At 45.8% G+C, this 24,342-nt stretch overlaps 1 protein-coding gene across 2 annotated transcripts in view; it reads left to right on the forward strand.

The window, feature by feature from the left end:
• SEMA5A (semaphorin 5A) overlaps nucleotides 1–24,342 on the forward strand; it is a 1,729,347-nt gene that overhangs the window by 882,774 nt on the left and 822,231 nt on the right. For both annotated transcript variants that reach the window (XM_085606095.1, XM_085606096.1), the window contains one exon: nucleotides 20,651–20,713. In XM_085606095.1, coding sequence (XP_085462221.1) covers nucleotides 20,651–20,713 — 63 coding nt within the window. The remainder of the gene's footprint in view (nucleotides 1–20,650; nucleotides 20,714–24,342) is intronic.

The raw sequence follows: 24,342 nt of genomic DNA on the forward strand, positions 1-24,342 counted from the left end.
TTTCGGTATTCACAGAAGGCATTTAGGAGTCCTAAAGTTAGGACTCCTAACTTCTGTGAATACCGAAGTGAGTAAGTGTCTTCTGTGAATACGAAAATGGTAGTAAGTTTAGGATTTTGTCTTAAGTTAGTTCTGTGAATCGGGCCCATACAATTTTAACTGTTATACATTATGTTAGCCTTAACACATATATTAACTTTAAATATATTACATTTTAAAACAATAGACATAATAAAAAGATTAAAATAAGTATAATGGACAAACACATTAAAAATACATACTTAAACATAATTGCCAAATATCATATTTAAAAACAAAATTATCATTTAAACATAAATAATGAAAATACTAATACAATTTATTACGTGGGAGTATACTAAATACTAAAAAAAATGTATATAATAACATACAAAATAATTTAACAAAACAATTTATATAAAAATAAAATAATTACTTTAAACTAATTTATCAAATGAAACATATGTATATATATACCACTTTAACCTGAAAAACAGTAGGGAAACTGTTGGACTTTGGGTGGGAGGAGTCAGAATTACTTTTTGCACTCCAACATATGCAAAATGAGGGTAAGTGTCCAAGTAACGCTCAGTTATTGGCAACATATCCAGCGTACAGCCACAGCCTTGCAGCTTGTTATACTCAGATGGGTCTTGAACATCCATCAAACCCTGTTCACATATTCAGTTTTGCCCAAAACTGGATACGCACGAAAACTCCCTCAGCTTTAAAACAGAGGGAAGACATGGTCATGTTGCCAAAGAATTTATGGCAGACCTCAAGGAACCGTTACTTGATGAATGATTTCCTGTGTTACTGTACCATTAAATGGTAAAACATGAATATTGCCATTCTAGCCATTGTTTCTCCCACAGTGCATGGACCTGTATGTAATCTCTACAAGTTCCCTCAACAATTTTGCTCTAAATCTCTGAATGAAATAAAACAACAAGCTGGATTTATAGCCTTCGATAGTTTCCCCTTTCTAATGTACTTAGCAAACCCTACTTGCCTACTTAACTGGTCCGGCTTAAAATGTGTGATGCTTCATGTTAGACTTGGGGGTCTCTAGTTGGCACAGGTATGCACTTGTGACAAATAGGGACCTCCTCCTCTAGTCAGGGTAAGGGGGTACACTCCTAAAATAACCCCTGCTCACCCCCTTGGTAGCTTGGCACGAGCAGACAGGCTTATCTCAGGGGCAGTGTGTAAAGCATTTGTGAACACATACAGTAACCAAGTGACAACACTACAAATGGACACCACACAGGTTTTATATAAAAAATAAGTATTCTTTATATAGGTTTACCACAAGACTAATAAACGACCAAAAACACACAATACTGTTACTTTAGATGGTAACATTTTGCTTAGTTCTCTTAAGTTCTTAGATGCGACACTTTAAGTCAATGTACCTTTTAGATGCGACACGCAGGGCAACGAAAGTGTTGCAACGATGTTGATGCGATGAAGTTTTTGGTGCAAAGAAATAAAGATGTGAAGATCTTCCAGATGCGTTACGCTTCTCCGATGTTGCGAGAAGACTCGACTCGATGCTTTAGCTGCAGCGGTGTCACCCTTTACGCGATGCGACGACAGCGGCCTTGGCAGCGACACTCTTCTCCGACGTTTGCGAGACGCTTCCGCTCGATGCGAAGTTGCAGCGGCGACACCCCTTTACGCGATGCGACGACAGCAGCTCCAACGGCGGCACGCTTCTCCGTGGATGCGAGGCGCTTTTCTTGATGCGGTGCAATGCGACAACTACAATGGCTGCGATGGCGACACGGTTCTTCCTCGATGCGAGACTCTTTTCTTGATGCGGTGCAATGCATCAGCTACAATGGCTGCGATGGTGAGACGCTTCTTCGGCGTTGCGAGACACTTCCTGGATGATGCGAGACGCTTACGCTCGATGCGATGCTGCAGCGGCGACACACTTTACGAGATGCGACGACAACAGCTCCGACGGCGGCACGCTTCTCCTTCTTGAGTCGCGCTTCCAGCCTCCTCTGAAGGCCCAACAACAGCAGCAGGCACTTCCAAAGAACTCTGGGGAGCTGGGGGTGAAGTCTCTTGTTCCTGAGACTTCAGCAGGAGGCAAGCTCTTTTCCAAGCCCTTGGAGATCCTTTACAAGTTGAGCAAAAGTACACACAAAGTTCCTTTCTCCTCTCTTTGGCAGTAAGGCAACCACTGCAGGCAAATCCCCCAGGTTCAGGGATAGTGTCCTCCACAGCTTCTTCTCGTTCCTCCCTCAGCAGAGGTTCTTCTTGTTTTCCCAAAGTGATCTAAATTCTTGGGATCAGGGTCCCAATATTTATACCCAGAAATCTTTTGTCCTCTGAAGGCAGAATGGCCTTTGCCCAGTCCAAACCAGTTCCTGAGCACTTTGTTTACCAGACTTCAAACACAGAATGTTAAAACCAACTTCACTAAAAGATGTATTTTATCATCCTGAGTTCAGGCACACTAAATTCAAATTTCTACCATGTTCTCTGAGTCAGTAAGGATTATAAGATGTAATAACCAAACTGCCCATTCTGGCCTATGGACAACAGGTAGCCTTGCAATAGTGAAAAACGAAAATGGCTGCAATTCACTATTAGAACATGCCACACACACCAGGGCATGTCCTACCTTATCCTTACAATGCACCCTGCCCTTGGGCCTACCATAGGGGTGTCTGATATGAAGAAAAGGGAAGGTTTAGGGACTGGCAAGTGGGAGCACATGCCCAGTCAGCATGACAGTTCCAGACTGCACGCAGGCTCTGCATTGGCAGACCTTAGACACATGTTTACAGGCTGCTTCTGTGGGTGGCACAACCAGTGCTGCAAGCCCACCAGCAGTATTTGGATTACAAGCCCTGGGCACTCCTGGTGCACTGTGCTAGGGTCTGACAAGTAAACCAAACCATCCAATCATGGGATCACAAATCATACATTAATTTACAATAGGGAGCACTTGCACTGTGGCACTGGACAGCAGTGGCACAGTGCCCTGAGCAACTAGCACCAGCAAAAAATACATGAGGCACAGCGAAAAATGGAAGGGAGATTCACACCAATGTGCCAGGTCTAACACGTGTCCCCTCCAGCTGAAATGAGGGGAGAACTACCCTACCTCCTGGGAGTTCTCATCACTAAGGCGGAAAAATCTGGACAGACCATCAGCATTGGCGTGTTCTGTACCGGGTCGATGTTCCACTGTGAAATCCATCCACTGTAGGGAAATGGACCACCTTAACAGCTTTGGATTCTCACCCCTCATCTGCATCAACCATCTGAGGGGCCTGTGGTCTGTCTGAACCCGGAAGTGATTCCCAAACAGGTAGGGTCTCAGCTTCTTCAGTGCCCAGACCACAGCAAAAGCCTCACGCTCAATAGCACTCCACATCTGTTCCAGTGGAAGTAACCTCCTACTGAGGAAGGCTACAGGTTTATCTAGGCCCTCCTCATTCATCTGTGATAGAACAGCCCCCACACCATGCTCTGAAGCGTCTGTTTGCACTATGAACTCCTTGGAGAAGTTGGGTGCCAAGAGCACGGGCGCTGTGCACATAGCAGTTTTTAAGGCCTCAAAAGCTTCCTGACAGGTGTCAGTCCAAATCACTTTCTTGGGCTGCTTCCTGGAAGTCAGGGCTGTCAAGGGTGCAACAATGTTGGCATACCCCTTGACAAACCTCCTGTAGTAACCCGTGAGTCCTAAGAAGGCTCTCACCTCTGTCTGGGTTTTGGGCGGCTCCCAAGCCAGGATGGTTTCAATCTTGGGCTGTAGGGGTGCCACCTGGCCGCTCCCTACCTGGTGTCCCAAGTACACCACGGAACCCTGCCCGATCTGGCACTTACTCGCCTTGATCGTGAGGCCTGCCCTCCGCAGCGCCATCAACACTACCCAGAGGTGGCGCAGATGTTCTTCCCAACTGGCACTGAACACTGCGATGTCATCCAGGTAGGCGGCACTGAATGAGTCCAGTCCAGCCAACACCTGGTTGACCAACCTCTGAAAGGTGGCAGTGGCATTCTTCATCCCAAAGGGCATCACCCGGAACTGGTAGTGCCCATCTGGTGTGGAGAATGCTGACCTCTCCTTTGCCCCATCGGTCAAGGCGATCTGCCAGTACCCAGACGTTAAGTCAAACGTGCTGAGGTACCGTGCAGCCCCTAGCCGATCTATGAGCTCATAAGCTCTGGGGATGGGGTGTGCATCAGTCCTGGTGACTGCATTGAGCCCTCTGTAATCCACACAGAATCGGAGTTCGGGTGTGGCACCCGGCGCGGCAGCCTTTGGGACCAAGACCACGGGGCTGGCCCAAGGACTGCTAGAGGACTCAATTACCCCTAGCGCAAGCATCTTTGAGACCTCCTCTTTGATGCAAGCCCTTACCCTGTCAGTCACTCTGTAGGCCTTGTGCCTCACAGGTGTACTGTCCCCAGTGTCCACCTCATGGACGCACCAATCAGTGACACCAGGAACCAGGGAGAACAATTCAGAAAACTGTCCCAGCAACTGGTGGCAGTCATTCTGTTGCTCAGGGGTCAGGGTGGAAGAGAGGTTGACATCATCCACTGACCCATCTTGCTCTCTGGCTGACAGGAGGTCAGGAAGAGGCTCGGTCTCCTCTTCCATCCCAGCATCTGTTGCCAAGAGCATGCCCACTTGGGACCTCTCCAAGTGGGGCTTCAGGCGGTTGACATGCAGGATCCTCAAGGGGTTCCTGGGAGACCGCAAGTCCACCTAGTAGGTAACCGGACTCTTGCGCTCCACAACCTCGAAGGGGCCGGTCCACTTATCCTGGAGCTCACAGGGCTCCACTGGGGCCATGACCCACACCTTTTGTCCAGGCTGAAGCTCAACCAGAGTGGCATTCTGGTCGTACCACCACTTCATCTCCTCCTGGCTGGCTTCCAGATTCACCTCAGCGAATTGTCTGAACCGCCTAGTCTGGTTCCTAAAGGCCAGCATGTAGCTATATACATCCTGGGGAGGTTTCCTGGAAGATTGCTCCCAGCCTTCTTTGACCAGACTTTGAGGTCCTCTTACGGGGTGTCCATAGAGAAGCTCAAAGGGACTGAACCCTAGAGATTTCTGTGGCACCTCAGGGTAAACAAAGAGCAGGCATGGTAAGAGGACGTCCCACTTAAGCCTCATAGGTTCCTCAAGACCCATTATCATGCCTTTGAGGGTTCGGTTGAATCTCTCAACCAACCCGTTTCCTTGGGGGTGGGAAGGTGTGGTAAACTTGTAGGTTACACCAAACTCTTGCCACAGGGACTTCATATACTTGGAAATTAAGTTGGTTCCCCGGTCAGACACTACCTCGCGAGGGAATCCCATTCTGGAGAAAATTCCCATCAGCGCTCGTCCCACCACGGGGGCCGTCACTGTCCTCAGAGGTATGGCTTCCGGGTACCGGGTGGCATGGTCCACCAAGACCAGGATGAACCTGTTGCCCATGGCTGTCTTGGGGTCCAGTGGCCCCACAATGTCAATACCCACCCGTTCAAAGGGGGTGCTGACTACAGGGAAGGGCTGGAGAGGAGCCTTGCACTTCCTCCCACTCTTACCACTTGCCTGGCAAGTCTGACATGTCCGATTTGGGAAAAAGGGGGTGGTGATGGACAGAGTTTCTGAATGATGCAGAATACTCTTACCAAGTCAAGAGATCATGGTTTTAATCCATCACCGTTTTTTAGCTCACTGCACCATCCCAGCTCAGAACCTGGCTACATGCAAATTAGTCTGTACCTGTCCCAGTGCATGATGGGAACAGGGCAACCATCAGGATTCAGGCAAGCCGGGCCGACGAAGGCTGTGATGCCAGAAACCGGTCCCCGGAAGCTTGTTTCCTTCCCAGTATAAGAATTGGCTTGGTAGTTTGGTTTGCCCTGTTCCCATCATGCACTGGGACAGGTACAGACTAATTTGCATGTAGCCAGGTTCTGAGCTGGGATGGTGCAGTGAGCTAAAAAACGGTGATGGATTAAAACCATGATCTCTTGACTTGGTAAGAGTATTCTGCATCATTCAGAAACTCTGTCCATCACCACCCCCTTTTTCCCAAATCGATTTTATCCACACTTAGTGTGGGAGGGTATGCTCAGACGTGAGTCCCTTGCTCATTGCACCATCAGGATTCAGGCAAGCCGGGCCGACGAAGGCTGTGATGCCAGAAACCGGTCCCCGGAAGCTTGTTTCCTTCCCAGTATAAGAATTGGCTTGGTAGTTTGGTTTGCCCTGTTCCCATCATGCACTGGGACAGGTACAGACTAATTTGCATGTAGCCAGGTTCTGAGCTGGGATGGTGCAGTGAGCTAAAAAACGGTGATGGATTAAAACCATGATCTCTTGACTTGGTAAGAGTATTCTGCATCATTCAGAAACTCTGTCCATCACCACCCCCTTTTTCCCAAATCGATTTTATCCACACTTAGTGTGGGAGGGTATGCTCAGACGTGAGTCCCTTGCTCATTGCACCATCAGGATTCAGGCAAGCCGGGCCGACGAAGGCTGTGATGCCAGAAACCGGTCCCCGGAAGCTTGTTTCCTTCCCAGTATAAGAATTGGCTTGGTAGTTTGGTTTGCCCTGTTCCCATCATGCACTGGGACAGGTACAGACTAATTTGCATGTAGCCAGGTTCTGAGCTGGGATGGTGCAGTGAGCTAAAAAACAGTGATGGATTAAAACCATGATCTCTTGACTTGGTAAGAGTATTCTGCATCATTCAGAAACTCTGTCCATCACCACCCCCTTTTTCCCAAATCAAGTCTGACATGTCCTGCAGTGAGTGTCTGAACTCCTGCGCATTTGGGGCCAATCAAAATGGGTGACAAACCTTTCAAAGGTCTTGTCCTGCCCCAAATGTCCTGCCAATGGAACATCATGAGCCAGTCCCAGTAGGAAGGCTCTGAAGCGCTGGGGTACCACCAGCACACGGGCTGACCCAGGCTCAGCAACCTTAGGCTCTGTATACAGTAGGTCATTCTCCCAGTAGATCCAATGTGATCCAGACTGATCACCTGCTGCCTGGTCTGCAGCCTGTTGCCGCAGAGCCACACGAGAAGGGCATTCTTTCTGCTCCTTGCAGAATTCCTCCCTGGAGGGTCCTCCTTCTTGCTGCCAATGGGTCAGCTCAGGCAGGTCTCCCAGTTCGGCTACCTGTTCCCCTGTAGTCTCCAGGGCATCCCCCTCAGGGTCTGCTCCCTCCTGGACCGTGGGAACTTCGGGGGCCGGTTTCCCGCGCCCCCTGCCTCTCCTCTTGCTGGCAGGTACCTGGGTCTCCCTCTCAGGCTCCAGGTCCTATTGAGCACCTTTACTTGCTGCCATTGACCAGGTGGTCACACATGTCCAGTCAGGCATACCCAACATTTCTAAATGTGCATTCCGCTCCACCTTCGCCCAAGGTGAGCTCTCCAAGTCATTCCCTAACCAACAGTCAACAGGCATGGCGGGCCTCACGGCTACCTGAAGAGTACCAGAGAACCCCCCCACTCAAAGGGAACCTGAGCCACCTTGCAGTGACTCTCTGTGTTGTCAGCGGCGACAACTGGGTAGAATGCTCCAGGGACAACCTGCTCTTGAGACACCAGGTGACACCTGACAGCTGTCACACTAGCCCCTGTGTCTCTCAGAGCCTCCACTCTATGGCCATTGATGGTCACCCACTGCCTGTACTTTTTAGTGTTATCAGGCAGCTGGGTCCTAGGGACCACCTCACAGTCTCCTAATGAGACAAGGGACATCTCTGCGGGACCCCACCTACCTTGGGCACTCATCTCCTCACCCAGGGCTACACTAGCCATCTGCCGGGGGGCTGCACCAGTGGGTGCTGGTTTTCAAAAAAGGCGACACTTGGTATCATTGGCAAAATGACCCAGTTCTCCACATTTGTAGCATCTCGGGGACCCTCTTTGAACAGGTGGACCTGTCGGAACCCCTGACGGTTTCTGGGGGGGAGACTGAGAACCTTTCCCTTGGTTCCCTTGGGGATTACTTTGGGGCCTCTTATGGAACTCCCTCTGTTTACCCTTGTCCCCCCCACTCTTCTGCTGGGGACCCTGCCCACGCTTGACTGAGTCTCCCACGTGACCCTTGTGGACCCTGGTACTGACCCAGCGGTCCGCCTCCTCACCAAGCTTCCTAGGACTAGTCATCCTACTATCAATCAGGTGCTGGCGTAGCTCAGGAAAACAGTTACTTGACAAGTGCTCCCATGCAATCAAATCAAGCAGTCCCTGAAAATCATTGACTTTGCTACCCTTCACCCAACCATCCAATGCTCTGCAGAAAAAAGTAACATATTCAACATAGGTACTGTTGGCTATCTTTGTGCAACCCCTGAACCTCTGTCTATACATCTCAGGGGTCAAACCAGATCTAGACATCAATGCATCTTTCATGTGGGGATAGGAATTATAGACATCAGAAGGCAAGTCTAGCAGTGTGTCCCGCCCCTCACTAAGGAACCGCCCCCACAACCCCGCTCCCCAATCCTTCTCAGGGACCCAGTGGGAAGACATGGCTACCTCATAGGCCTTGAACCACTGCCCAATATCATCATTTAAAAAAAATTCCTTCACTACATCTTTAGGGATATATACTCTAAATTCCACAGGCATTGACGGAGTGCTGCCACCAGAGGGAGTACTCCATAAGCTCTGGGCTTTCAACTCCAACCCCCTCAAAATCTGTTCATGTTCAAACTGCAGGTTCTTTTCTTCTAGGGCTAACTTTCTACTTTGCATTTCAAATTCCAACTGCCCACTTAACTTGAGTTTGGTCAGCTCAATTTCATGCATCCTACACTCTTTTCTATCTGCCAACTCCTCTGGAGATAGACTTTTACCAGAAACACTGCTACCAGCAGGGGAAGGGGTTCTCCTTCCTCTTGGACCCACTGGCCCATCCAGCTGTTCCTCTGCATTATCATCATCAGTGGCATTCCTTGCTTCTAACCAGGCCCTCAGCGCCTTGTAGAACTCTGCCTTGTTTTTGCATCCAGTAGTGCAAACATTACATTTTTTGCAAAAGAATTTCAGCTGTTGTACTTTGTAGCTTTCCAGTTTCTCTTCTTCCCATTCATTATCAACAGAGACTATGGATGCTGCTTTCTCCATGGTGGTTAAACTTGGCAGTACTCAAAAATAGAAAGTCCCAAAAAGAATCTACCAACAAGTATTGGTTGCGTTAAGGTCTGCACTCACTAAGTAGTGTTCACCAATCACTGTACATGAGTCACAAATGCAAGTCCAGAATCCTCACCGCTGACCACCAATGTTAGACTTGGGGGTCTCTAGTTGGCACAGGTATGCACTTGTGACAAATAGGGACCTCCTCCTCTAGTCAGGGTAAGGGGGTACACTCCTAAAATAACCCCTGCTCACCCCCTTGGTAGCTTGGCACGAGCAGACAGGCTTATGTCAGAGGCAGTGTGTAAAGCATTTGTGAACACATACAGTAACCAAGTGACAACACTACAAATGGACACCACACAGGTTTTATATAAAAAATAAGTATTCTTTATATAGGTTTACCACAAGACCATTAAACGACCAAGAACACACAATACTGTTACTTTAGATGGTAGAATTTTGCTTAGTTCTCTTAAGTTCTTAGATGCGACACTTTAAGTCAATGTACCTTTTAGATGCGACACGCAGGGCAACGAAAGTGTTGCAACGATGTTGATGCGATGAAGTTTTTGGTGCAAAGAAATAAAGACGTGAAGATCTTCCAGATGCGTTACGCTTCTCCGATGTTGCGAGAAGACTCGACTTGATGCTTTAGCTGCAGCGGCATCACTCTTTACGCGATGCGACGACAGCGGCCTTGGCAGCGAAACTCTTCTCCGACGTTTGCAAGATGCTTCCGCTCGATGCGATGTTGCAGCGGCGACACCCCTTTACGCGATGCGACGACGGCAGCTCCGACGGCGGCACGCTTCTCCGTGGATGCGAGGCACTTTTCTTGATGCGGTGCAATGCGACAACTATGATGTCTGCGATGGCGACACGCTTCTTCCTCGATGCAAGACTCTTCTCTTGATGCGGTGCAATGCGTCGGCTGCAATGGCAACACGCTTCATCCTCGATGCGAGACTCTTCTCTTGATGCGGTGCAATGCGTCAGCTACGATGGCTGCGAGACACTTCCTGGATGATGCGAGACGCTTCCGCTCGATGCGATGCTGCAGTGGCGACACCCTTTACGAGATGCGACGACAACAGCTCTGACGGCGGCACGCTTCTCCGTCTTGAGTCGCGCTTCCAGCTCCTTGCGACACGCAGTCCCTCAGAAGGCCCAACAACAGCAGCAGGCACTTCCAAAGAACTCTGGGGAGCTGGGGGGTGAAGTCTGTTGTTCCTGAGACTTCAGCAGGAGGCAAGCTCTTTTCCAAGCCCTTGGAGATCCTTCACAAGTTGAGCAAAAGTACACACAAAGTTCCTTTCTCCTCTCTTTGGCAGTAAGGCAACCACTGCAGGCCAATCCCCCAGGTTCAGGGATAGTTTCCTCCTCAGCTTCTTCTGTTTCCTCCCTCAGCAGAGGTTCTTCTTGTTTTCCCAAAGTGATCTAAATTCTTGGGATCAGGGTCCCAATATTTATACCCAGAAATCCTTTGTCCTCTGAAGGCAGAGGGGCCTTTGCCCAGTCCAAACCACTTCCTTAGCACTTTGTTTACCAGACTTCTCCTTTCCTTTCACAGTGCAGGGCAGAAACATTAGACGCCCCACAGGAGGTGGAGCCAGCATTTTGGAAGGCAAGTACAGCTCTGGAGCACTTTGTTGACAGGATTCCTTCTCTTCATTCACTGTGCAGGGCAGAGACATCAGCCGCTCCCCAGGAGGTGGAGCCAGCATTGTGGAAAGCAGGCACAGCCCTATTCAGGTCCCAGGTGTAACTCCTCCCACCCATCTGGATGCAGATCTCTCTATTCACCACAGGGACACCTCACCCTGTCTCCTGGAATTCCCCAGCCCTGTCACTCAAACTCCAGACAAAGGAATACACAGCCTAGCAGAGGCAGGTTTGAATGGTTAGACAAGGAAATGCCTACTTTCTAAAAGTACATAAGAAAAAAATTAGCTATACCTCTAGTGACTTCAACACTTATTCATATGAAGTAAGATAAACGAAAATTAATACGTTTACCTAAGCAGTAATTTCTGCCTTTTATTTATTTTTTAAATTAATATCTTTGATCACAAAAAGAACACATAATGAACTACACGAAATACCACATTAGTACTTACACAATGAAAATGAACAACGTGAAAAATGTGTTTTGACATACAATGACAAATAGACTCATAATAATCAAACTTCGAAGCAACCAAATGAAATGTCACAAAGAACAATCATTATATACACAATCTGAAATACAAAGTTGTCATACAAATTGATGAATTAGACAACTAACACCCTTATATTTGGAATAAATCAAATCCTCTGAAATATCAGGGACACAAGGGGGTATATTTGCAATATTTAACCAAGGAGTTGAGTTCCTTTGTCTGCCGACGCGTTTCGAGTGCCGGTTAAATCAATTGCCGCACTCTCATCAGGGCTGGATTAGTCTTTCTCACGAACAGACTGATTGTGACAAAAGGGGGGGGGGGTTGGGGAAAAAACAGAGTTTAAGTTTTTATTAAAAAAGGCGCTTCCCAAAGCCCTAATTCTTTCTCTATCTGCACAAGTTGGTGGTCACATACCTGCATTATGCCGATTAAATGTAACCATCAGCAATATGTAACAAGCAGTGGTTGCCAATCTGCAATAAAATACATTATGAATAATTTAGCTCATGGGGTGTAATTCTTTTGTCTGATAGCTATGTCTGGGGACAAGGAGGGAAAAAAAGGTTACCTGGTTTTCAATATTGCGTGGCCAAGACGATTTATAAACAGTAGACAGCAATTGCAGATCTTTACTTCTGCAAGAGAAATAATACATGCAGTTTCGCGGTGTCTGTTTAAATGAGTTTAAAACGTGACAACTGAGCACAAATTATTTACTCACTCAGGGAGAGGGGCCCAAAGGCGTGGCCCCACAGAGGAAGTGTTGTAACAAATGACGGTCCTTCACTCTCTTTAAAAATAGTTTGTGGCTGCAGGGGCAAAAAAATGTAAGGGTTTGTAAAAATCGTTTTTGGCTGAAAGCACTTGGATTCAAGTGCAAACTATGTTTTGCTCACCTAATAAAGCTTCAGGCTCGAGGTTTCAAGCGGGGATTTGTCTCCATTATTGCTAGCAGCTCGCCGAGCTGATTGACACATCATGTGATGGTGCATCAGTGTCACATGATGCGTTTCTGACCAATCACAGGAGGGGATGATCTAATTGCATTTGCAATGACTTCTGGGAGATGTAGTTTATTGCAGTCATGTGTTTCAATTCATTTGCCCAAAGTAAAACTTTTCAATATCACAGGTCGGTTGTGTTTTCCAACATATCGATATTGATCCCATTTTTACTTTATTAGAGAGATACAGGTCCTGAAGCTGACAGCAGCGCCATATACTTGATTACAGCTCATTAGCCATCTAAGCTCTGTTTAGCTCGCTCATGCAGTTGAGGCCCTGGTTGATGCTATCGAATTTCATAATTAAATATGCCCCTTTCCGCAGTAGAGCGGTCTCAATACGGTCTAATCCAGCCCTGATGAGAGTGCGGCAATTGATTTAACCGGCACTCGAAACGCGTCGGCAGACAAAGGAACTCAACTCCTTGGTTAAATATTGCAAATATACCCCCTTGTGTCCCTGATATTTCAGAGGATTTGATTTATTCCAAATATAAGGGTGTTAGTTGTCTAATTCATCAATTTGTATGACAACTTTGTATTTCGGATTGTGTATATAATGATTGTTCTTTGTGACATTTCATTTGGTTGCTTCGATGTTTGATTATTATGAGTCTATTTGTAATTGTATGTCAAAACACATTTTTCACGTTGTTCATTTTCATTGTGTAAGTACTAATGTGGTATTTCGTGCAGTTCATTATGTGTTCTTTTTGTGATCAAAGATATTAATTTAAAAAATAAATAAAAGGCAGAAATTACTGCTTAGGTAAACGTATTAATTTTCGTTTATCTGACTTCATATGAATAAGTGTTGAAGTCACTAGAGGTATAGGTAATTTTTTTCGTATGTAGTATAACTGGCCCTACCTACCCTCTAATCCTTTGGGCCAAACCCCTCCTTTTTTGATAATACTTTCTAAAAGTGGCATTTTCAAACACAGAATGTTAAAACCAACTTCACTAAAAGATGTATTTTTTCATCCTGAGTTCAGGCATACTAAATTCGAATTTCTAACATGTTCTCTGAGTCAGTTAGGATTATAAGATGTAATAACCAAACTGCCCATTCTGCCCTATGGAGAACAGGTAGCCTTGCAATAGTGAAAAACGAAAATGGCTGTAATTCACTATTACAACATGCCACACACACCAGGGCATGTCCTACCTTATTCTTACAATGCACTCTGCCCTTGGGCCTACCATAGGGGTGTCTGATATGAAGAAAAGAGAAGGGTTAGGGACTTTCAAGTGGGTGCACTTACCCAGTCAGCATGACAGTACCAGACTGCACGCAGGCTCTCCATTGGCAGACCTTAGACACATGTTTACAGGCTGCTTCTGTGGGTGGCACAACCAGTGCTGCAAGCCCACCAGCAGTATTTGGATTACAAGCCCTGGGCACTCCTGCTGCACTGTACTAGGGTCTGACAAGTTAACCAAACCATCCAATCATGGGATCACAAATCATACATTAATTTACAATAGGGAGCACTTTCACTGTAGCACTGGACAGCAGTGGCACAGTGTCCTGAGCAACTAGCACCAGCAAAAAATACATGAGGCACAGCGAAAAATGGAAGGGAGACTCACGGCAATGTGCCAGGTCTAACACTTCACTTGCATATTTCTCTGGCTAAATGCTTACTCCCAATACATAGTCCATGATCTACCTGTGTTTTCTTTAATAACCAACTTTATTACAAGTTTTGCAGCAAAGACATTCACTATCACATATAGATGGAACTGGGAATAAAACGGTACATCGAAACATGGTAACAGTGCGGCGGTGAAAAACAACTCCATTACATCGACAGTCCATAGAAAGAGCACCATTTTCCTCACACCCATTCATGCTTATGATGACACCCACATGCAACATAAATAGGCTTTTCCTTTTGTGCGTACTGGTCTTTCCCCCTGTGCCAACATAGGATTGAAGGGGGCATCCATTGCTTCCATGTGCTAGCTACATCTCCCTTGGCCACCAAGCAGGCCACTCCAAGGAAAATTCAGCCCATACCTCCCCCAGTTCCTCCACCAGTCCCAGCACCATGTTACATGGGTCCAAGTCCAGAGGGCGTCCAAGAACCACAGATAGCTCCTGCCCCACCACATCCCAGAAGGGATGCAGCTCTGGGCAATCCCATGCTACATGGAAGAAATCCACAGCCGGAAGTGCACAACACATGCAGCCAACCTGAGCATTGGTTGACATTCGGTGCAAGCGGTGTGGGGAGAGATACGTCGGATGGAGGTAATATATTTGAATCCTACGTATGCGGGAGGAGATCGCCAGTTTCCGGGGCGCCATGCAAGCCTCCCTCCATTCACCTTCAGCGAGGTCTCCCACCTATAATATCCACTTCTGTCTGAGCCACTCAAATCTGTCAGGGGTATAGACGAACAGTAGTTCAGAGAAAGGGCTCCCTTCCCCAGACATCACAAAAAGATCTTGGCTTCAAGCGGGCTGTATTCATGAAGCAGGTTGTCTGGGAAGATATGTGACATAGGGTGTCGGATCTATGTACTCTGTCACAGAGGAGTCATGCCAGTCATATGGTGGTCACAATGGGTAAGACGCAAGGATGATCTCCAGCAGACAAGAGATACTCACATGCAGGAAGGTAATGTCGGGGTAAACTACACCATAGAGGAGGTCAACAAGACAATCAAAACCACCAGATGGTGTTCTAGGCGATAGGCAGGATCATCCCAACCCCCAGTGAACCAATCATTAATTGGAACCAGGTGCGCTGCCAAGTATTAAAAGTATATATGAGACATTCCAAAGCCACCATCAAAGGGGGATCTGCACACTGTTTGAAAAGCCACCCTATGCCTCCCACCCACCCACCCACACAAAGCTTGTAAATTTAGCTTTTAGATCTATTTGATTAATTATTAGAAAAAGGCAAGCGATACAGATCGTCCCACCTACATCCATTGGCTGGTGGTGAAACAACAAAAAGAAGATTATGTATGTATCACATAACAAAGGAGGAAGGAGATGGAAAGACGTAGAAATAGGGGAGAGGGATAGGTGCAGAACGAGGAACTGCATGCAAATGTGGTCTCAAAAGGGTTAGCGTGGGTCAGGATTGTCCGCTGCTGTTAAGCGCAATACCTGCAAATAGCGTGGGCAGGACAGTTCTCTGTATTACTCATATAAGTACTTAAGACAAGGTTGTCACATCTTATAAAACGGGTAGGTACTGCCGTCAACTTTTCCATCCCATTCCTAGTATTTCCCATAATTTGTGTAACCAGTCTACATGTGTAGGTGTAGCCTAATTACCCCATCTAGCGAGGATGATCTGTTTGGCTTCTCCCAGTGCCACCGTATTTGCCTTGCCTCTATTAGATTGTAGCAGGTGAGTAGATTAGGGAGACCCAACAGGACATAGCTAGGAAACCTGGGGATATCAGTTGCAACTATGGTATTCCAAAGCTTGTAAATTTAGATGTCAGAGAGTGGAACCATTTGCAAGGAATGGGATAGGGGTAGATTTCCAGGACATACAGATAGCAGGGGAAACACACCATCTTAAAAAATGCGATGCACCACAAGGGATTAAGGTGTAAGGTGGCACAGAGTTGCAAGTTCCGATCAAGAGCTTGAGCAAGCCCCCGAAAGTTAAGAGCCCAAGCCAGGTCGGTGAGTTGGGACACATGAGTCCCCAGGTACTTAAATTAATTGCGCCGGGTGGGGATATCCGGACACTAGAAACACCCCCTGCATCTTTCCTTACTTCCACAAGGCCAGACTTGCCCTCATTGATCTGAAGGCCTGAGTCAGCACCATTCAGATGAAGAATCTCCAGGCACCGGGGTCCAGTGGTCTGAGGGTCCCCAAGTAATAGGAGGATGTCATCTGCATATAGCACTATGCGGTCCTCAAAGCCATTTTCCCAAACTCAATCCCCCCATCCAGGTGTCGCATCTTATAAGATGCGCCAGGGGCTCTATCACAAGGATGAACAACAGGGGAGAAAGTGGGCAGCCCTGGCACGTAGTCCGCCAGATGGGAAAGGGGTTGGATAAAACACTGTTCACCTGGAGCAGGGCAGTCGGATTACAGAAAAGGAGACGGCCCATTCGACGAAATGCAACTCCCAAACCCGCCCACAAGAGTACTATGTCCCAGGAGACCGTGTCAAAGGCCTTAGAGAAATATACAAGTAGGAGGGCCGGTGTACCGTCCAAGTCCTGCATTCGAGAAAGGGCTGTCTGGACTATACAAATGCACTGGCGTGTTCTCTGTCCCAGCATAAATCTGCATTGATCTAGATGAATAAGGTTGGGAAGAGCATGGGTCAGCCGGTTGCCAGGGCCTTCGCATAGATATTAATGTCAGCATTAATAAGGGAGATAGGATGATAAGATGAACATTGATCCTTCGGAAGGCCCACAATAGTGGCACAGTTCACTTCTGGTTTGAAGCACCCTGTTGTATCGCAGCTATGTAAAGATTTAACAAGTGAGGGATCAAAATGTCTCGAAATTGCTTATAATACTCAATGGGGTAGCCATCTGGGTCCTCTGTTTTCCTGGACTGCAGCCCAGTTATAGCGCAATCTATTTCATCTACAGTAAGGGCCTGATCTAATTCTCGGGACAAGGAGTCCGGGATAGACGGTGGTGGGATATCACCTAGGATAGGAATTACTATCTCCAGTGGAGGGGAAGGGTGTCGGGTATAAGGCTTGATAAAAGTCTGCAAAGGTACGAGCAATATCGGACAGCGCCACTCGCCCCCCCCCCCCCCCCCGGAGGTGGCCGGAGGAGTCCCAGACCGCAGGCTCTATCCTGTCAGAGATGCCACAGGTCGCCAACCAGTACAACAATTTGCCAGACTTATCACTAGATTCAATTCCAGCATTGTTTCGCCTCCTCAAAGGAGAGCTGTCACAGGTCAATGCGTGCCAAGGCCAGAAAATGATTAGTCTCCTCTATATCTTGGCGGCGTAAGTCGCCCTCCAGCCGAAGTATTTGGGCCTCAAGATCAGTTATCTGCACCAGTTGGTGTGCCTCACAATGACGCACATATCCCTTCAGGTGACCCCTTAAGTTGGTGTAGTGATTACACTAGACAAGGTAAGTGTAAGAGCACATACTTTATTAACTGTTCATCTCCACAGCTTCCAGGAACTGACAACCTCCTGGATTCAAACAGTAACATTCTATTGTCATGACGGTGACATCATAGGACTAAGAGCATGTAAGAACAACAAGCTTATAAGAAACTACTACAGTTTGCTCGACCCCCACAGTGCGATCGGCGATGACACTGAATCCACATTAATCCAGTACAAAAGCCTTTAACTTCTCCTCCACAAATGTGAAACATTCAGGGGCCTGCAAGTGCCAGGCACTAAATCTCCACGCGGGGAGAAGAGTGGTGGGCCCAGTGCCCTATTTCATAGCATGCACAGAGATGCCATGGCAAGAATACATACCGACAGAAGGAGATTTGCAGCTGGCATCCCTAACAGGTCCATGCATGATTCCATAACACGAGCCGTGGACTGATGCATATAAGCTCACGCAGCCAGAATCCAGGAGTGCCATACATCGCACAGACCTATTAAGTCGGCGCAGGAGGGCAAACATGCTGAGCAGGGGCATTGGCCTGAGTATGAGGCATCAAGTTCGGGGTCAGGAACCGAGTTGAAGTCCCGCCAACCACGGTGGTCGCCATGGGGAGGTTCGAAATAAAGGATCTCAACATCTGGAGAGTGGGTTGCAATATCGGTTTGGGAACATTAGCATGAAATTAAGTTGTAGTGTTTGGTCGCCAGGCGACCCTTGACCAACACATATCACTCCTGGGTTTCCCCATGGATCTTAGTAACTGTCAGAAAGAAGGATTTGTGGAGGATTACCTTTGTTTAAAACCTTCAAATGCTTTTAGCTTCACTGCGAAGAAATGTGCCTAAATGCATGGAACTGCCAGAAAATCTAATACTAAAAATAACCAATGAACTAAACATTATCATTTGTGCTCCCGCCAAAGCGTTCTATTCACCAGAAAGCTCTTCAGCACTTGTCATGGGTAGTAAACACTATAGAAATGCCAGTCCAATTCAATACAGATGGGAGTTCTATTTACAGCAAAAAGGTAGAAATTGTAAATGCACAATTCAAGGCAGGATCAGCCATGTTTTGTGTTCCAATTTTAGAGCATCCAGTCATGGGCACATGAGTAGTACCCATTGTCCTGATTATGTTCAGAGAGTGAGAACAGACTTCTGATGGACTTACAGTCTCTTTCTTGCCTTGTCCTACCTCCATTGACTGGAATGGCAGAGATGACTAAATACTCATATATCTGTTTCCTTGACCAGTGCATACTGTTTTAGAAGATCTGCTGTGTTGCACATGTACTTAGTATTACATTCTGGGACGCATACAGTTCCCAAAGCTGAAGCTAGTAATTGTGCTTCCCACCTGAACTAAAAAAATATGCATGCATTTTGGCAGTCTTACCTTGATTAGTATGTTGTGAGTCACCTACAATTCCTATTTTGTCCCAATGCATGTTTTAATTTGTCTGCTTAGGCATTGCTACCACAACAGAAAATTAAACTTATGGTTTATAGATTGTTATTTTAGGTCTAGCCTATACACTGCTTTAGCTTTCGTGCCAGCTTCATGTTGTCCAAAAGATCCTAATTAAAATACACACATATACAGATATATAGGGGGTCTCTTGGTCACCCTTCTTCATCTGTTCGTCTGTTCAAGCATCAGTCATATTCTGCTTCCACTCACCACTTGATACATTGTGGGGTCAGCCCACTTCAGGCGTTTGCTCTCTTGCACTGTGAGTCACAGGGTTTTGCCTGATTACATGAGAACGGCTGTTTTAAGCATGCAAAGAAGTACACTTCAGTACCAAGACTATTGTCCGTTGACTGATGTGCCAGCCCTTTATATTTTTGCCAATGTTCTTTTGAATATTGATATGTTTTCAAAAAACATAAATAAATATTCAACATAGCGCACTTGCCAAGGTCAGAGGTATTGGATTTGCCAATGTCTGTTTTAAATTTGTGTCTGTAATTTGGCTTCAGCCTAAATGAACCACAAAATAATTCAAACATTTGTAAAGTGTTGCTATGCAAATTTGCTTGTGCCAATTAAAACATTGTTAATCTAAGTAAATATGAGTTTCTTACATATTTTCATCACATTGGAAATAAACCTGGTTGAACCAAACTGGGTTACATTGACTTTATATTTTGCCGTGTAGAAAATGGGTATAACAATAAACAATGGTCGTTTCATTCTGTCTTACTGTACAATCACCTGAATTTGAATTAACTACAGCATATTTTGAAGTAAAGGCCTGTAGAGGTGGAGCCTGATATATGAAGATCTTTCGAAGTTAAATACATTTACAGTACAGGTCTCTGTACCTGAAAAAGTCATGTGAAAAGTGTATTCATTGTCATGTCCCATATTAGAAATAGCATTTATAGTCTCACCATTAGCACCGTTCCAGAATGTCAATAAAAACTTCCTATGCGCTACGTGAAACACTGCCTGCCATCACAGCACACAGGTCACCCAGATGCTTTGTGGTCAATGCAGTGCATGATAACACTCACTTTAGTTGGAAGCCCTTAGTATTCAACATTGTTGGTGCAGCCAGTGCTGAGTATCTTTGTTCACGTGTTTCAGAATATATATCTCCTTCTTCAGAGCAGCAACTTAAATTTGGAGGTGCTGGAAATACTGCTCACACTATTCTCCCAAAGCGCAGGTACATCCCAGAGCTCTCAGCTCAACATCTCAACAGGGAGACAGTCAGAAAAGGGGCAGGGAGTACAGCAAAGACAATGCAGCAAATGTATACTTCATATAACTTTCCAACTAAAGGGCACAAAGAAGAACATAATATCAATTGTACGAATTTCGAGGGATAATTTTTAAAAATAAACAATGTTGTCCAAGACTAGAAGCGTTCCCAACTAATTTATTGACAGGTGGAACAGAATGAGACTTAGCTTTACTCATCTTTCTGACCTTAACCATAGTCATTTATAGTTGGAAGCGTGCCCTCCTTAAGATAACTCAATTCGTTGGTCTTCAGAGTCTTTATAGTTCATTGAAATTAGAGTATTCAACATATCCTCCTATCTGCTATGCCTCCCTGTTCACCTTAATATAAACGAACCACTGAGTAATCCATGGCATTCAGCTGCAATATATTGATGGCCACACCATTCGTATTCATGCTCTGAATTCTAGAATTGAGATGTATTGTTAGTCTGTTTTCTATGTTAGCACATTACTTACTTAACCTGATGTGCATTTATTTTATTTCAGGCAGTTGAGTGGAAATGTGATGAAGCCACCAGAAGGGCCTGCTTTAGCAAAGGAAAATCGAAGGTAAGTAGATCTACAGTTGCAGGATTAACAATTGGTTATGGTGCCTGGGCTAAGGGCTTTCATACGCATATATAGTGAGCGGCGAGATTGAAAAATGTATACATGCTTACATTATTAGCACACATGACAAAAAAGATTAATGGACATGAATAACACGTGATTCTTCTAAGTGCTTTCTAACGTGCCCCCTTTTTTCTTTTTACATATATTTGAAAATAGTCATATTGTATTTTTTTTAAATCATAAATTATTTTCTACATCTCCGCTAAATGTCTATGATTAATGTCGGTCTCAACATAATGTGCTGGACCAACAGCAGATCTCTGTTCCAACAGCTGACCCATGTCCCTGAAACTAACAAAGAACAATGACTCCCAATGCTTCACTGAAGAAGCTATCTCCATTAACTTAGCATAAATGGCTCTACAATCCATACAGCAATCCCATGAAGAGAAATGTATTCAGATTTTGAAGACCATAATTGGTTCAATATTCCTAAATTAGTTACAGCTTGGGAAAAATTCAGAACAACGAAAGGAGAAGCATTTCAATAGAAATCTTTATCTAGCAAACCAACATGGTCATATCTTATATACACAGGATGTACAAGAAATGCAAAACTGGCTGATGGTAAAGTGCAGAAATTACAGTGAGTTGAGCATATAGTACAGTGCAATGTTGGTGACCCAGGCAGAGAAATTCTGGACTGCCTGTTCAATGGCTGGGTGGTGTTGAGGGTGTCTCTGTCACTTTTATCCCCCCAAAAGTTCTTCTGATATAAAGAAATGGACCAAGATGATCACCGCGCTAAACTGCACCCTGAACATAGCAAGGGTTTTTTCTGCTAGGATATCTTTATAGACATTAACCTGATTATCATTAAGATCATCCCAATAAACATTCAAGTCTCCTAGGAATATATCATTGGAGTGAGGGGAAGAGTTTGCTGTAAAGATTTCCATTAGGCGGTCTACCTGGGGGATTGTGGAAATGTGGATTTTCCTGATCAGTTATGTCCCCTATCTTGGACCCCAACGGTTCTATATACATGTTACAAGTACATGTATGTTCCCTCCAGTTCCAGTTTCTAAGACGCAAACATATGTGTGTCTACCGTCAACATGTTCTCTGTCAGATCCGCCATCACAGGGCTGGATATTCGATTCCTAAGTATGAAAGGCCACCGACTTTATATGGCTAAGTTACTTCATTTTTACAGTTCAGGCAAGTAGGCCCGATTCTGTCCTCAAAGCCTTTCCCTGCTCTCTGTCTCTGACAGCTTCAGCTTGAGCTCGCATCTGTATCCATGAACTTTGTCCTACTCCCTGTGCAGCTAACGGTGCCTGCCTCGGCCAGTTTTCGCCTGTCTGCCAAGAAGTTGTATTTCACCTTCGAATTATCTATTTTGCTCTCCAGCCGATGCATTCCTGTCCAGTGATTTAGGTAAACATTTCCTTTAGCTCACAAGCAAAGGACTCAGCCTTTCCGTCCTCCTGCAAGTGATTCATAGCCCTGTTGCCATGGAAAGTTTTCTATCCCTCGCATCTCATATAGACACTTAGACGCTTGTACACGTACACAGTCAGTATAGAATAGATTCTGTCCGAGAGTCTCTTCCTTGTGGATAACATAGTTCTTTAAACATAGGATGTTAGATATGATTTGGGATTAGGTTGACTTGACCCCCAGACTTCTCGTCTCCACATGTAGAGCTAAATGTCAAGTCCCCTTCACCCCCTAGTTGCACGTCAATTACACGTCATACTGCTGCGCGCGCATCTATGCCAAGTATTATCTTATAGATCCACCTATGTCTGATAATGCAAACCAATCATGTTTCTTTTATTCCTTATTACGCCTAGTTTCGATTATGTCACTGTTTTGTCACTTTTCTTATCAAATGTTACGCCTTCTACATTCGTTTCATTGTAATGTACTTATTATAAAAATACATGTCTGTTAATAAATTATTGTACTTCACTTCCTGAACCCTCGTGGTGACGGAACCTGAAGGCCGCGACTCGAGTCGGCCATTTTGAATGGAATAAAGCCCATTAGAAAACCTCTTATACCACGGATTCTGCCTCTTGTTATTTTGAGCTATTTACTTTATTTTAAGATTCCGTATGAAATTCAGTCCGGTATTTTTATTTACCACATAATGGCGCCCGAATAGGGACACTTTCTCATCTCACGCGCCGGCGGTGCGTTGCAGGCCCGGTCTCCTGCCACAGCTGGACGGACCATAAACGCGTACCAGCAGGATTTCCTGTAAGCTCCCTCCGGTCAAGCGGGGGCGACTGAGGCTGCGATCAACCCAGACGAGGCGGTGAGAAGTGCGAAGTATCCCGACCAGAGCCTAGCTGAGAGAGCAAGATCCGAGGTATACAGAGGCCCACCAGGTTTTCCGAAATCCCGACGTCCAGAGGGTCCGATGTCCGCAGTTATCGAGTCCTGTCCATTCTCTGAGGCCTTCCGTTTCAAGGAGCTACTCGGTGAGTACCATCGCCGGGGAGGCGTGTTGACGCGCACATAGGTTGTGCCGATCAAGACGGATTTGGGTACACAAATCCGGTCTGCACTGTTTAGCAGTGTATATGTACTGTTTAGCAGTATATCAAGTATTCCGAAGTATTCAGTTATTGTCAAGAATTCAGCGTGGTGATTAGTTAGGCAGACTGTCATCATTGTCGATCATTGTTATAATGTTTAATGTTTAATGTTTAAAGTATTCAGAAATGTCTTGCATATTGTGGTATGAATGACTGTTCATTGTTCACTGTTCATTTATGGTGTTTTTCGTATTAAGAAAATTCAAGAGTAAGTATCAGATCAGTTGTCAATATGCCGCTCTTCTCGAAGTTAAGACAGATTACTACCAGAAAAGGGGTGCTTGAAGAAGCAGTTCCTATTCCTCCTAGGGACACCCCAGGGCATTTTATGTACCATAAACATGGCTTAGATGCCATATTGTTTCTTGATCTATGGGTAGATTATACCAAAGGATTACCGGAAAGTCAAAGGTGGCCCATAGCGGGAACCTGGGATGCAGAGTGCATCATGAAAGTGGAGGAAGAGTTATGGAAAAGAAAGGTCAGACAGTCACAGAAAGACGCTGTTGAGTTATGGCGTAAAGAATCTCATAGACGAACAGAAAAAGCACGTAGACAAGAAGAGAGGAGTAAAGAAAGTTCAAATAAAGTTCAAGAAAATGTATTAATTGAGGAAGGTATCCGAGTGAAATCAGAACAAGTGAATAGACAAAGAAATGCTCTTATGAATGGTATGTATCCCCTTCTAGCCGAAGGACTACCTAAGGCTGCTCCAGAGATACCAAAAGACTTGCCACCCCCATTATTTCCAATTAAGGTACATCCAAAGGGGCTTCCCAGAACCGCAGAAGATGTTTTTCTTTCCTCATATCTAGACGATGCAGCTCCCGAGTATGCTAACGCCACACCACATAGACCGTCTGGCGGAGGGGTTCAACGTCAGGATCAGGTATCTGTCCCCGTGCAACAGCAAGTCCCGATACAAGCTTCGGCAAGCACATCTGTTTCCGCATCTGTCTCCGCAGTCGATCCTATAGGGGTATCGACACCCATAGTTGCTGTGTCACGTTCAACGAA

Source organism: Triturus cristatus, chromosome 5_1 (assembly GCF_964204655.1).
Source record: "Triturus cristatus chromosome 5_1, aTriCri1.1, whole genome shotgun sequence".
Lineage (NCBI taxonomy): Eukaryota > Metazoa > Chordata > Amphibia > Caudata > Salamandridae > Triturus > Triturus cristatus.